This window comes from Saccopteryx bilineata, chromosome 2 (assembly GCF_036850765.1).
Source record: "Saccopteryx bilineata isolate mSacBil1 chromosome 2, mSacBil1_pri_phased_curated, whole genome shotgun sequence".
Lineage (NCBI taxonomy): Eukaryota > Metazoa > Chordata > Mammalia > Chiroptera > Emballonuridae > Saccopteryx > Saccopteryx bilineata.
The window spans coordinates 338461075-338473904 of record NC_089491.1 but is presented as its reverse complement, the minus strand read 5'-3'; the positions used below and the strand labels follow the sequence as shown (position 1 = coordinate 338473904).

The 12830-nt window shown below is 41.6% G+C and overlaps 1 protein-coding gene, 1 long non-coding RNA gene and 1 pseudogene across 9 annotated transcripts in view; 1 reads left to right on the top strand and 2 right to left on the bottom strand.

Moving 5' to 3' along the window:
• The window catches only part of LOC136326430 (uncharacterized), an 80128-nt gene extending 71702 nt beyond the window's left edge, over positions 1-8426 (top strand). The window contains exons 2-4 of one of the 2 annotated variants that reach the window (XR_010729449.1): positions 4241-4387; positions 6871-6939; positions 8301-8426. This is a non-coding gene — a long non-coding RNA (uncharacterized lncRNA). The remainder of the gene's footprint in view (positions 1-4240; positions 4388-6870; positions 6940-8300) is intronic. The other variant, XR_010729448.1, reaches the window with a different exon arrangement.
• CALD1 (caldesmon 1) overlaps positions 1-12830 on the bottom strand; it is a 223395-nt gene that overhangs the window by 3984 nt on the left and 206581 nt on the right. For all 7 annotated transcript variants that reach the window (XM_066262332.1, XM_066262330.1, XM_066262336.1 and 4 more), the window contains 5 exons: positions 11048-11091; positions 10861-10939; positions 8970-9107; positions 8421-8516; positions 2191-2271 (listed from right to left, as the gene is read on the bottom strand). In XM_066262332.1, coding sequence (XP_066118429.1) covers positions 2191-2271; positions 8421-8516; positions 8970-9107; positions 10861-10939; positions 11048-11091 — 438 coding nt within the window. The remainder of the gene's footprint in view (positions 1-2190; positions 2272-8420; positions 8517-8969; positions 9108-10860; positions 10940-11047; positions 11092-12830) is intronic.
• On the bottom strand, positions 2555-2667 carry LOC136327779 (small nucleolar RNA U3; annotated as a pseudogene).

Genomic DNA, 12830 nt, shown 5'->3' with positions numbered 1-12830 from the left:
ATAATACCTAGTAAATGTAAATGCTATATAAATAGTTGTCATGCTGTATTGTTTAGGGAATAATGATAAGAAAATGAGTCTAGACAATCAATATGGATGCAGCCATGGTAGACCTAACTGTATAGTACACATCAGCGACAACATCACTTTTTCAAATATTTCTGACCCGCGGTTGGTTGAGTTCATGGTTGTCTGGCTCCACGGATGCAGACCCTGAAGATACAGAGGGCCGAATGTAGTATTATGAATCTGCATTTTCAAATGTGTTGTGCATTTGCATTTCAAATAAGTGGCTGCAGGATGTGTAGTGAGTTTGACATTTAGGAGCAAAGGAGCGACCTACTTTGCAACCTCATACCCCAGCTCGGGGCCTGGTGGTTATATTCTTACTGCTGTAGAAAGGGTTTTGTGGGCTCGAGCAAAGAGGAGGGGGCAGTGGGTGTCGAGACTCACCCTGGCACTTTCCCACCTTGTACCATGTTGCACAATTCCAAGGAATACCACCGTTCCTGCTGTGTCATGAGTGCTATTCTCCAAGTCCTACCATTCCAGATCATATTTTCCCTCCATTTCCCAGAACTCTGGCTCAGGGTAATGTTATAGAATGACCCCATTACACCTGTGATGTTGGACTACGGACAGCCGACAACCTCTACTCCAAAAGAGGCTATATAAACATTTGGACTGTCATTTCCCAAAGGTCAGAGATCTATGCTAGAGGGGCCAGAATGGTTAGGCCAACAAAATTTCATTCTTTGTTTAAAAACAAACAAACAAAAAAACTAAAGAACAACTTCTCTATCCCCTTTCACCAGGACAAAATTATACAAGGGACTTTAAAACTATTATTTTCTATAGAACATGCAATCCTCTAAAGAAAACAGCATGAATAATGGTTAAGAATGTAGGCTCAGATCGGACTGCCCGGTTGCAAGCCAGACTTTGTATTTATTTGCTGTGTGACTTTGGCAAAGTTATTAGCCTCTCTGGACCTTATTTTCCTCAGCTCTAAATATGGGTAATAATAATATCCACCTCCCATGGTGGTTGGAGGGTCAAATGACATGATGTAGATGAAGAAGGTAGAATATAGTGCCTTGCATACAATGGACACTCACTAAATATTAGTGGTTTGTAGAGCTGATAATTATTACGAGGTGCTTTAACATATTTAAGAATGACTTAGAAAGGTGAACATTTATTTAAAAGTCACTATAAGTACAGAGACTGGGCTAGCATGTTTCCCTGAATGTAAGAGCAATGTAGACTAATAAGGAGATGGAGGAACACCTGTGGCCAGTGCACCAGACTCCAGGGTGTGGAGAAGATGGGAAGGGAAGGAATTCTCTCCAGTGAACTGCGGGGACTCTCCAGGTGCCTTTGAGGTCTCCTTCACTCCTGAGTTTGCTTTAAAAAGTGTGTCTTTTCCCAAGTTCATGAGCAGACTGTTCTAATCGTACTTATTGCTGGTCTCTGAGTTCTCCCTCTTCAAGTTCCCTCCAAGGAGAAGGTTGCGTTCTTAATGAAAATGGGGGAGGGCTATAATTAAGAGTTGAATTAGCTCCTTGTACAACAAGGGGTCCTATTTTTAGTCTGAGCCTCACGGCCAATGAACACATCCCTTGAGCAGAAGACCAGAAAAAGAAAAAAAGACAAATCCTAGCACTCTCAGCCATTAGTTTTCATAGGGTAGCGGGCTTTGCCTAACTTTTGAATGGTATTTTAACTTTTGTCACAGCCACCTTGAGTCCTCGGCTGCTGCCAACGTAATCCCTTAGGATGGTTCCAGAAAGCAGCTTTCGAACCACCCAGGGCGATGGACATTTCCCCCATATTCCCTGAGGTGGTTTTCGGAGGGCTGCGGCTCCAAGCCTTGTAAGGAAATGTGGCCATGGTTATAGCAGAAGGTCTTCTGCTGACAGCACTCCACCCACTCTGCTGTTTCTAGAATGTCTTACTGGGAATAGTCCACGGGTCTGGGCTGTTTATGTTGTATGACTGTCAAACCTGTGATGCCGCAGGCTCTGTGAACCTGGCATTTCCCTGTCCCATACACAGGTCTGTAGAAACTGACGGTTACCTGGGCATGGCTCTGTGAGCCAGTGATCTCTCTGTTTGACCTGGGACCCCATACTGCAGGATGCAGCAGGAAAATAAAACTATGAAATGCAAATCCTTCCAGTAGATTACCTTAGTGGGGGACGTGACCTTATCCACAGACTGCTTTTCCCAGAGGTTCCGCTTGCCAGATACATCTCCTGGCCTCAAGTCCTAACAGAGAAAGCAGAAAAAAAAATTAATCTATGGCCACTTATATTCTCTGGCCAGGTCTACACAGATCACCACATCTGTTGTTTGTTTGAATCCATTTCTTGTTAGATACACTTTATCCTAGTGACCAGAAATGGATGAGACGGGAAAGATCATTAGCTGTCGTTTTTATAGAGACCGTCACCTGTGTTATGAGATGAGACTGCGCTGGAACTATCCAGCATGTAGGTCCTGTTCTTCACCAAGGACCTGCTGCTTACTGATCAGTTAAATTGGAATACAAGCATATTTAAAAGAACAAAGCCCGTTTTTAACTTTCTATGCTCTGAGAAATGAATGCAGTATAGATTGGTTTTAAATACAAACTATAGAAATGATCCCTGAAAGTATAGTCTTGGTTTTAAATACAGTTGACCCTTGAACAATGTGGGGGTTAGGGGAGCTGATCTCCCCTCTCCCACACCCCTGCATAGTAGAAAATCAGCACCCAACTTTTTTGTGGTTTTTTTGTTTGTTTTTACAGAGACAGAGAGAGTCAGAGAGAGGGATAGACAGGGACAGACAGACAGGAACAGAGAGATGAGAAGCATCAATCATTAGTTTTTCATTGCAACACCTTAGTTGTTCATTGATTGCTTTCTCATATGTGCCTTGACCATGGGCCTTCAGCAGACCGAGTGACCCCTTGCTCGAGCCAGTGATCTTGGGCTCAAGCTGGTGAGCTTTTGCTCAAACCAGATGAGCCTGTGCTCAAGCTGGAGACCTTGGGGTCTTGAACCTGGGTTTTCCACATCCCAGTCCGACATTCTATCCACTGCGCCACTGCCTGGTCAGGCAGCACCCAACTTTTGATGCCCCAAAACTTAACTACTAATAGCCCACTGTTGACTGGAAGCCTCATTGATAACATAATCAGTTGATTAACATATTTTGTATGTTATATGTATCACACCTGTATTCTTATAATAAAGTAATCTAGAGAAAAGAAAATGTTAAGAAAACCATAAGGAGGACACAATACATGGACAATATTTGTTGAAAGTAATCTGCATGTAAAGAAATCTGCATGTAAATGTAAATCTGCATCCCATGTGGTTCAAACCCATGTTGTTCAAAGGTCACCTGTAATTCCTTTGGGGTTGGATATACATCTGATCCCTTGTAGATTAACTTTTGGTGCTCCACCCATGTCCCAAGCCCTTACAATCGAGTGCATACCAGCCTGACAGCCAGTCGCCAACACTGAACTTCTTCTGGCTACAGATGCGCACTTTGCCTACCCAGAAGGCAGGTTGGAAGTTCAGAGTGAACACACCCAAAAAAGTCCTCAACCACTCACCTACGAGACTTAGTGCAAGGATATTTCTCAGGCTCACTCATGCCTCAGGTCAAAAAACTAACCCTGAAGCCTGTGCTTTATGGTCGCTTCCAGGGTTTCCCCAGTGGGATCAAGTTTTAATAGTCCATGTGCTGACTTGTGTAATAACATCAATAACATTCTTGATTGGCTCTCTTCTCCACCTCCCAAGTAAACGACTTACACTTGATTACTGTGTTAAGGTCTGCTTCCACGCAGTCCAAACTAAGACACTTTTCTAATGTCATTTTCCTCAGATTAAAATCCCTCTGGTCCTTGCAGAGCCAGTAGATAATTCAGAAGTGCTTCAGGAGAACCCAGCCCCACCAAGCAAACATCTACCACAAATTGTACCCATAAGAGAAACTGACATGTAATGACATATGTGAGAACATGTGGAAATCCTGGGAAGAAAACAGTTCTAGAGCTTTGAGTCTTCATTTTGCTACCTTGTAATTAATTTGGTTTGGATAAAGACCCACGTTTCTGTTTCCATTCACTTTTCTTCTAGCATGTGCTTAGATTAGGACTTGGCAAAAGGTAGTCCATAGAAAATAAATGTGTTTTCGCTGAAATAGTCATGTTTACTTTGGCACATCCTTTTCTCATTAGGAAGGCAAAGCGAACAGCGGTTGCATTTATTCATGGATGCCACTGACAGACAGGGTAGAGATCTCAACAGTGAGAACGCACCCATCAAATGGTACCCTGGGAAGCATTTCAGATTTGCCTGCATTTTACTGAGCTTCTGAAGTTACGGTATGGCATGAATTCCTGATATTCTATTAGAGGGTCACACCTATTTAACTTGGACCCAGTAAGCAACAAATCAAATTGTTTTTGAAGGATTCCACTACATTTGCCAATGTGGGGAGAGGCTGCCAAATTGTCTGGAAGGCTGTTTTAAAATTTTGGAACACTATAATTAGGTACATGCTGATGGAAGCTATGGAAAGTGGCTATTATTACTTTATTTATTTGATTCGGAGAAGACCAATATTTTTCTTTCACATGAATGTTCTATGGCAGAAAATGGAGACTGTAGTTCCCTTATAATTCTACCTATGAACCTTTTGAGGTCACTTTAAAGAGTTTAGAGAGTCTACTTTCAGAAAATAGTAACATCCAACCGGTAAGTTGGCATTTTACATCGAAGGGGAAATAGAAATGTAATTACCTGACCAGACTATATTTTAGAGAAAAACTCAGTCCGGAAGAACAGGAAGAAATGAAGGCAGGAGAGGCAGGTTTCCAATCAACCAGAGATCAAAGAATGAAGAAGAGAATTCAGCTGAGAAAGACATGATTGTCTCTCTCTCTCTCTCTCTTTTTTTAAACAAAAAGAAAGACAAATTAGCATTTTCATTTAGCTGTACATAACATGTAATTTAGACACAAGGAACAGAGAACCAGCTAAAACAGGCATACTCAGAATTGACTGCCAGTTACCAAGTTATACTAAAATCCCGTAAATTCTACCCACAAATAGCATTCCAGGTCCCAGTAAGGGATCTGATGTCGATCAATGTTTTCTTTTTAAATAAGTTAATTTTCAGGGACCTCCCCCCAATATTGATTTGACAAACTATATTTTGAGCACTTTGACTTCTTAGTATATATGGAAATTATTATATAACTTGGTAGCGGATGTATTTTCTCTCCAGTGCATTTTAGAACTGAACCCTGATTCCCGAAGGAAATACCGATTTCCTTCTTGAGGTTTCGTCGGGTGAGGACCACTTTGGTGAAAGAATTTCCCTCTGATTTTTTTTCTTAAGGGCTACATGCCATGCAGCTGCAAATACAAACCCTGGCTTTCCCCTCTACTCTTACATTGCAAGGGATAGAAACAAGCGACAGAGAATAAATCACCTTGGGTCCTAAATCAAAAGGCATCTTTGGGGTCTTTAGGTAATTCTCTATCATCCTGGGCTCAGGGGCAGTATGACCAGGGTCCCAAAGGTGTCAAACTCAGACACCGGCTATGAAGGGCCAGACTAGAAACCAGCAGCCTGGACAGGCTTGGTGGAAGAAAATAAGGAAAAGAGGGAATCAACAAATTCAAGATCACACATCTCCACACTTCAAAAGTGTATTCGAATCTTAATTTCTTTTTCTTTTCTTTTTTTTTGAATTTTTCTGAAGCTGGAAATGGGGAGAGACAGTCAGACAGACTCCCGCATGCACCCGACCGGGATCCACCCGGCACACCCACCAGGGGCGACGCTCTGCCCACCAGGGGGCAATGCTCTGCCGCGACCAGAGCCACTCTAGCGCCTGGGGCAGAGGCCAAGGAGCCATCCCCAGCGCCCGGGCCATCTTTGCTCCAATGGAGCCTTGGCTGCGGGAGGGGAAGAGAGAGACAGAGGAAGGAGGGGGGAAGGGTGGAGAAGCAAATGGGCGCTTCTCCTATGTGCCCTGGCCGGGAATCGAACCCGGGTCCCCCACACGCCAGGCCGACGCTCTACCGCTGAGCCAACCAGCCAGGGCCCGAATTTTAATTTCTAAAAGGAAAAACAAAGCACAATGGTGTGGGCCAAGCTCAGGTCTTAGCCGCAGGCCACCAGTGTGAGACCCCTGACAAGACCCAAGTGAGATCTTGGCTTGACCTGTCTTTCTAAGCTGCCTTCCTGGACTTACCTTGCCCCGGCCAAATTTTAATGCATCTGCAGGACCCTTCTGGCTCTTTCTGCAGTTCAAAAATTTCATCTCTTTTCCGCTGGGTCTGTAATGTCTGTGAGTGACCCCCTGGTCTGCCTGGGCCCAGGTCCCGTCCTTTCCCAAAGATGCTGCCAGGTTGCCATTCATACTTTGACAAGTGCTGAATCTCTTACCCCTGAAATGGTCACTAAGCTTAAAGTAGTTTATTAAGTGCACTCAAGTCTAGCTTTTACTTTACAATAGCAATTACATATCGCTTTCTGCCAACCTGGCTCTCCTTCAGGAAGTCAGTCAGCCTAGTCTGCAAATCCCAATGGCTCATGGGAAAGGAGATCATGACAACCTGTATGAATGGCCCTATTCTCCTCTCCTGTTCCTTCTACCCTCTAGCAGAGGGTCTAGCACATTACTTACTAACTGGTAGGTAGAGCAGGCATTGATTTATAATTCCCCTACCATACTTTTGTCCTGCCATTTTTAGGACGCTGTCAGTAACCCCAGAGAATGGACTTTTGGTGGAAACTTGGACATAGTTATACCTGTTCGAATAACTGAATTTTTTTTTTTAACCCTCCCATCAGGACGACATAGACAAGGACAGGATTAAAGTTCTAATAAAAGAGTATGCGTCATCAAGTCCCAGACCAAGCGTGACTATAATCGGGTAGAGAAATGAAAGAAGTCACCAATATAATAAACGTGAGGTGACCTCGTTCTGCAGCCATGCATCCAAGTCACCAAAGAGAAAAGCAGACTTTCTTCCCTTTATCTTTTCTAGTTTGAGAGTTCTTCAGTGGGTCTGTGAATTTCTGGAACTGGAGAGCTATGCATGTTTTAGGAGAGAAGGTCCTTAGATTTCATTAGGGTTTCAGAAGGGTCCATGATTCAAAAAAGGTCAACCATCACTGGCCTGGAGCCACAAAATTTATACAAATTGCCATTAAAAAGTAACTTCTCCTGTGTGTGTCACCTTGGGTGGCATTGAAGAGCACACATCTGGTGGGTACAAGCCCTCGCCTCCCCTGACTCCCGTTATTGGCTCCCTTTCCTGTATCTACTGGGAAGGGGGAAAAGATTTCAATATATAAAGACTTTCCGATTGTAAACTGGGTTTAAGTTAGTTTTACACCTCATGTGAGCCCTTCAGTAAAAAAAATCCTGAGCTGAATATTAATTGACTGTAAGGTATTATAGCCAAGAAGGTGAGAAAATATAGTCTTTTTCTTCTTAAATTGAAAAAGTGATAAACTTTTAGTGACGTTGGAGATCACATATGGACTCAATGGATGCAATTAAATGCTCAATGGCACAGAGGTCTTGGATTTACAATGCTTCTCTTCTACCTCTGGGATGGAGTAGTTGTGAACTTCAAGTCTCTGCTTCTTTGGGCACCAAGAAAGACATCAAAGTCAACCTAACAGGGAAAGCTTGCCAATATACATTAGGGAGCTTAAGAAGGTTTATGATTAGAATGATAAATGCAAGGCAATTCTCATATACATTTAATGAAAAGGTTAAAAGACTATTTTTATAGTAAGATAGCCACACTTAAGAAATAAGAAAATTTTAGATGTCTAAAAATAACACTTAGAACCAGTTTTGTTGTTTTTTTAAGTTTCCAGTTTTACTGTTTTTAAAAATAGCTTTGCTTTGGAAGTGTTGATAAAGAAATTATGGCAATTACTTCAACACTACCCAAGAATGGTATTTTTTGTGTTAAGTTACAGAAATTAGGCAAATTTGACAATATGGGCCCGAGATATACATTTTCTTTGGGGAATAAGTTTAGGGGTGCTTTTGACAAAAAAAAGTGGCCAAGATTATTGGACATTTTCATTTTCAAATCCCTGGCTATAATTTATAGACTAGGAGCTAAACACATAGAGTGGTTAAGAGTGTCCATCTGAATGGTCTCAGCCTTTGGCTAACTATTGCTGCCCTCTGGGCAATTATGGTGCCACTGCTTGGGACTGTTCTCTCTAAATCTGAACCCTTCCTGTTTGTTATTCAGCAGTGACAGCAAAGAACAGGAGCACTGTCTTTCCCAGGCAGAGACCAACAGCCTCTTTTCTTCTGCTGCTAGAAGCTGAGAGATAAAGAACCTCAGAAAAACCCGAAGCCACGTACTTACAGAAGGTTTGGGAGCTGGTGACCTGTTTCCATCTGGGGTTTTAGTTAGCCATTCATTGATGCGGCTGGAAACCCCCACTTTCAAGCCAGCAGTTTCCTACAAGGAGTCAATCATTCAATAGTAAAGAAAAAAAACCCCACAGAGTTTACCTGCAAAGAAATCTTCAATCTTAAAACATGATTAAATGTTATTTCACATAACCATCTCATAACACCAATTAATGATGGATTGTTACAATTGATATTTTGAGTCAAATAAACCTTAAACTTGATATTTAACAAATGTTATCTGGTTGGCTTGCTCTGGCACCTCACCCCACCCCCAACTCCAAGGCTGATGATCAATTTCAGGCACTCTATTTAGAGTATTGTCACCAGAGCATAGTATACACTCTAGCTCTCTGAGCTTGCTTTTTGCAGTTGTTGCGAAAGAAAGAATCACACCTCCTTCACTGCTTTTATAATTAACTAGTATGATTATAAAAAAATCCCACACAAAACAAAAAAGAATCCACCCTCCAAAATTAAGAGACAGAGCCCTGATGCTCACCTTGTTCGGTGTGCCCGACGCACTGGGGGAAGAAAACACGTTCCCCTTCTCCCACATGCTCTTGATGTTGCGGACGCCCTCAGCAGGGACAGGAAGATCCGAGGCTGCCGGCTTTGTGGGTTTGGTGGTTTTCGTTCCCTGAAGTGTGTGAATTATCTTTAGGAATCGTGCTAAATTTGTTCTTGCCAAGTACTGTCTTTCTCAACAGTATCAATTAAAAGACTCATGGTGTTAAGTGCCTTCACTAAAAACGAGTCACAGTTCCTGCTGTAAAACTGCCTTCTGACGACATACATGCCTCAAAACAAACCCTGATATCAAGAAGGAAATATGCTTTTTTATCGGGATGCCACATATCGTTAAAATGATAGTCTACTTTACTTCATTAACAGATACTTAAGTGCCTACTGTGTGTGTAGGGCACTGGCTAGGGTCTGGGGATATAGTGGTCCCCAACACAGGACAGTCTGCTCTGTAAACTGCAGAGGACAAGAAGATCGTAACTAACTATACACATATTTATTTCACATCACGGTGTTATGAAAGATAAATTAGTGGTATAAAGCATGCCAAGAGAGCACACAATAGGGAAATAATACCGATTTAGGGGAGCACAGAAGGCTACTCTGAGGATGTGACATTTAAACCCAGATGGATGGAAGATTTGTAAGTGACTAAGTGAAATAAGGCACACACACTATTCCATGCAGCGGGAACAGCATATGCAAAGGACCAGAGACAGGGATGTGCTAAAGGACTGAAAGATTGAACGACCACTGCATGGAGAATATACTCCAGCAGTTGTGGGCATGCCCAGAATCCTGCAGTTTCTCGCCTGGCCCTGCTCTGTGGCCTGTGCCCTGTGTTGTCAAGGTGGTCAGCATGTGGTGGCACCATCGCTGGACTATGTAAAGGCTGAAGCCACAGTCTTGGCTGCATTAACCCTATTAGAGCTGTAATAATTTTAACCACAGAAAATAACTCTCTGCATGTGTCTTTTATTGTAGTGGACAGTGAATCTTATGAAAAGTCCCCTCTCGAGTATGAGGGCCTCATTATTCATTTGATAAAGCACTCAGATCTCTTTCTTATTCCCTCATCATTTATTTAATGGTGGATTATTTTACACTTATCTCCACTCTGCAGTACAAAAAAGAGGAGAAAATCAAGACAAGCTGATCCAATGACTTTGTAGCAGGTGTTCTGACACTGAAGGCGGCTAAAATCATTGACTTAAGTACCCACAAGGGAGAAAAAAACAGGATTCCATCTTGATTAATGGCTTCCTACCTTCTTAGTGCTTTGGTACTTGGAAATGTACATTATTTTTAAATATGGTACCACCCCTAGGTCAATTCGGTGGAAATTGAAATTGACAAAAACATAACACAATGGTCTTTCAAGTATAAAATAATCTATTTGAATTTCAATAACCTCTAGCTGGCAATCACCTTTACATTAACTTATACTGCTACTTTTATTTGATAGTAAAAGTTTTTATAGATGAAAGAGGATTAACCAAGGTTATATGAGACCTGTTTGAACTACATATGGCAACACATTTTACCGTAAAAGGAATTAATATTAGAAGATATACATACTAACCTATAAATAGTATAGTTGAGTATCAATCAACCCATTCATTAAAATAATAACACCTTTAAAGACTAATCCGGCTGAAAGCACTGACCAATAATTTATTTAAAACCCTTCTAGAATTTACCTTTACTATTGTTCTTCTCTATAACCACTTCAAAGTATGATAAAGCATTATGAATGTTCTAACAGTAATGTGGTCATTGTACTTGCTTATTGTCCTAAGTGTTTCTATGCTCATTTACATAACCAGAGTTGGTTTCTGTTTGGCCATGACCCTGAGGACATCTCTTACCTCAATGGCACTGGTGTATTGCTCCAGTCTGCTGTCAATCTTGGAGACAACCGCCGCTTGATGAGTTGATTTGACACCACTGTTAAGTAAACACACACACACACATACATAAAAACATAAGAGAAAATCTTTCCATACATCTAATGGCTGATGAGTCTCAAGTTGTTGAACAATCAACTACATTTACCTTTTTTGCACAGACTTATTCAAAAATTCCGCTCGCTCTTCTATCTAGGAATTAAAAAAAAACCAGTTCATATTTTCATCTCATAAACAGTGTTTCTCAGCCCATATCACTATCCTCCCTGATGCTGGTTTGGAAAAGCACCCAAGAGTGTCAGAGAGTATTAGGGAGCTGTGCGTAGCGGCTCCAGCAGAGAGGGAAACTACATGGAAGGTATCTGATACTGAGGTCTGGGATGAAGGGAAGCTTGGCGGAGGACAGAGACAGCGTACACAGAAATATGAAGTTCTGGAGGCAGAGTAAAGGCTAGACAGAAATGGAATAAAAATGCCTTTGAAATAATTTAAAGGAATGGCAAAATAATTACATTTCAAGACCATGGTGATATATATATATATATGTATGTATATATGTATATATATATTTGCCTTTTGGCATACTTATAATTTTTTTCTACTTATTTTTTTATTAAGCTCTAATTGACATATAACATCATATTTGTTTCAGGTTTACAACATAATTCAGTAGCTGAATATATGGCAAAATGATCACCACAGTCAGTCTAGTTAACACCCATCACCTGACAACACTTTTTTCTTTTTTGTGATGAGAACTTTCAAGATCTACTCTCTTAGCAACAATTTATTCCCCCCCCAAAAAAAACCCACATGCTCTTACCCACCAGGACATGTTCACATGAGTACAGATGTGCCATGCTCTTTGAGGAAGGCAATGTTCCACAATGTTCTGCCTATATATTTGGTATGTAATAGGGTCAAATAGGGAAGATAATGAGGCACTGTGAGCTGTTTCCTAACCTGAGAGCCAGCAAGCCTATTGCTGAACTTAATTTGCCCAAAAGGAGGAGAAGGGGGGTAGAGCGAGGCTGGGGTGCAGCTCATCAGTAATGGCTGAGGTCTCCCATGATGCTCGTATCAGCCTGAGTGAGAAATAAGCCCAGGGAAACTGTGATGGGTGTATATTAAGTGGGCAGTTCATTAGTCTTTAATATACTCTTCTTCTTTTTTTAAGTTAGGAACTTCTTTCTGCTAAACCTAGAGCTACTAAATCAAACATTATATTTTACTAAAACTGCATCACTCAAATGCAGATGTTCTCTGGAAGTCAGCAAATATTCGTTGACTCCTTATGATTCCCAGGCTCCAGGCTGGAAATAGTTTTTGCCATGCATCCCCTAGTATTAGCAAACAGTGAACTCCCCTCTTTTTTTTTTTTGCATATACCTGCAGGTGCAAAAGCAGAGGTGCTGAAAGGGTCCATTTTCTGCCCTCTTCAGGGAGGCCAAGGGATCTATTAGACCAGTGGTCCCCAACCCCCAGGCCACGGACCGGTACCGGTCCATGGGCCATTTGGTACCAGTCCACAGAGAAAGAATAAATAACTTACATTATTTTCGTTTTATTTATATTTAAGTCTGAACGATGTTTTATTTTTAAAAAATGACCAGATTCCCTCTGTTACATCTAAGACTCACTCTTGATGCTTGTCTTGGTCACGTGATACATTTATCTGTCCCACCCTAAAGGCTGATCTGTGAAAATATTTTCTGACATTAAACCGGTCCGTGGCCTAAAAATGGTTGGGGACCACTGTACTAGACTACAATTACCACAGGTGATGTGGTTGAGTGTCCCTTCCCGTTTCTGAGATGTTAGTGGACTAGGCTGGGACGCATGGACTATTCGTAAATACTCTTAAGGTTTTTGGAAAACATGCTTCACTCCTAATACAAGTTAAACAATACTAATAGATGTTAGTGGGGCCG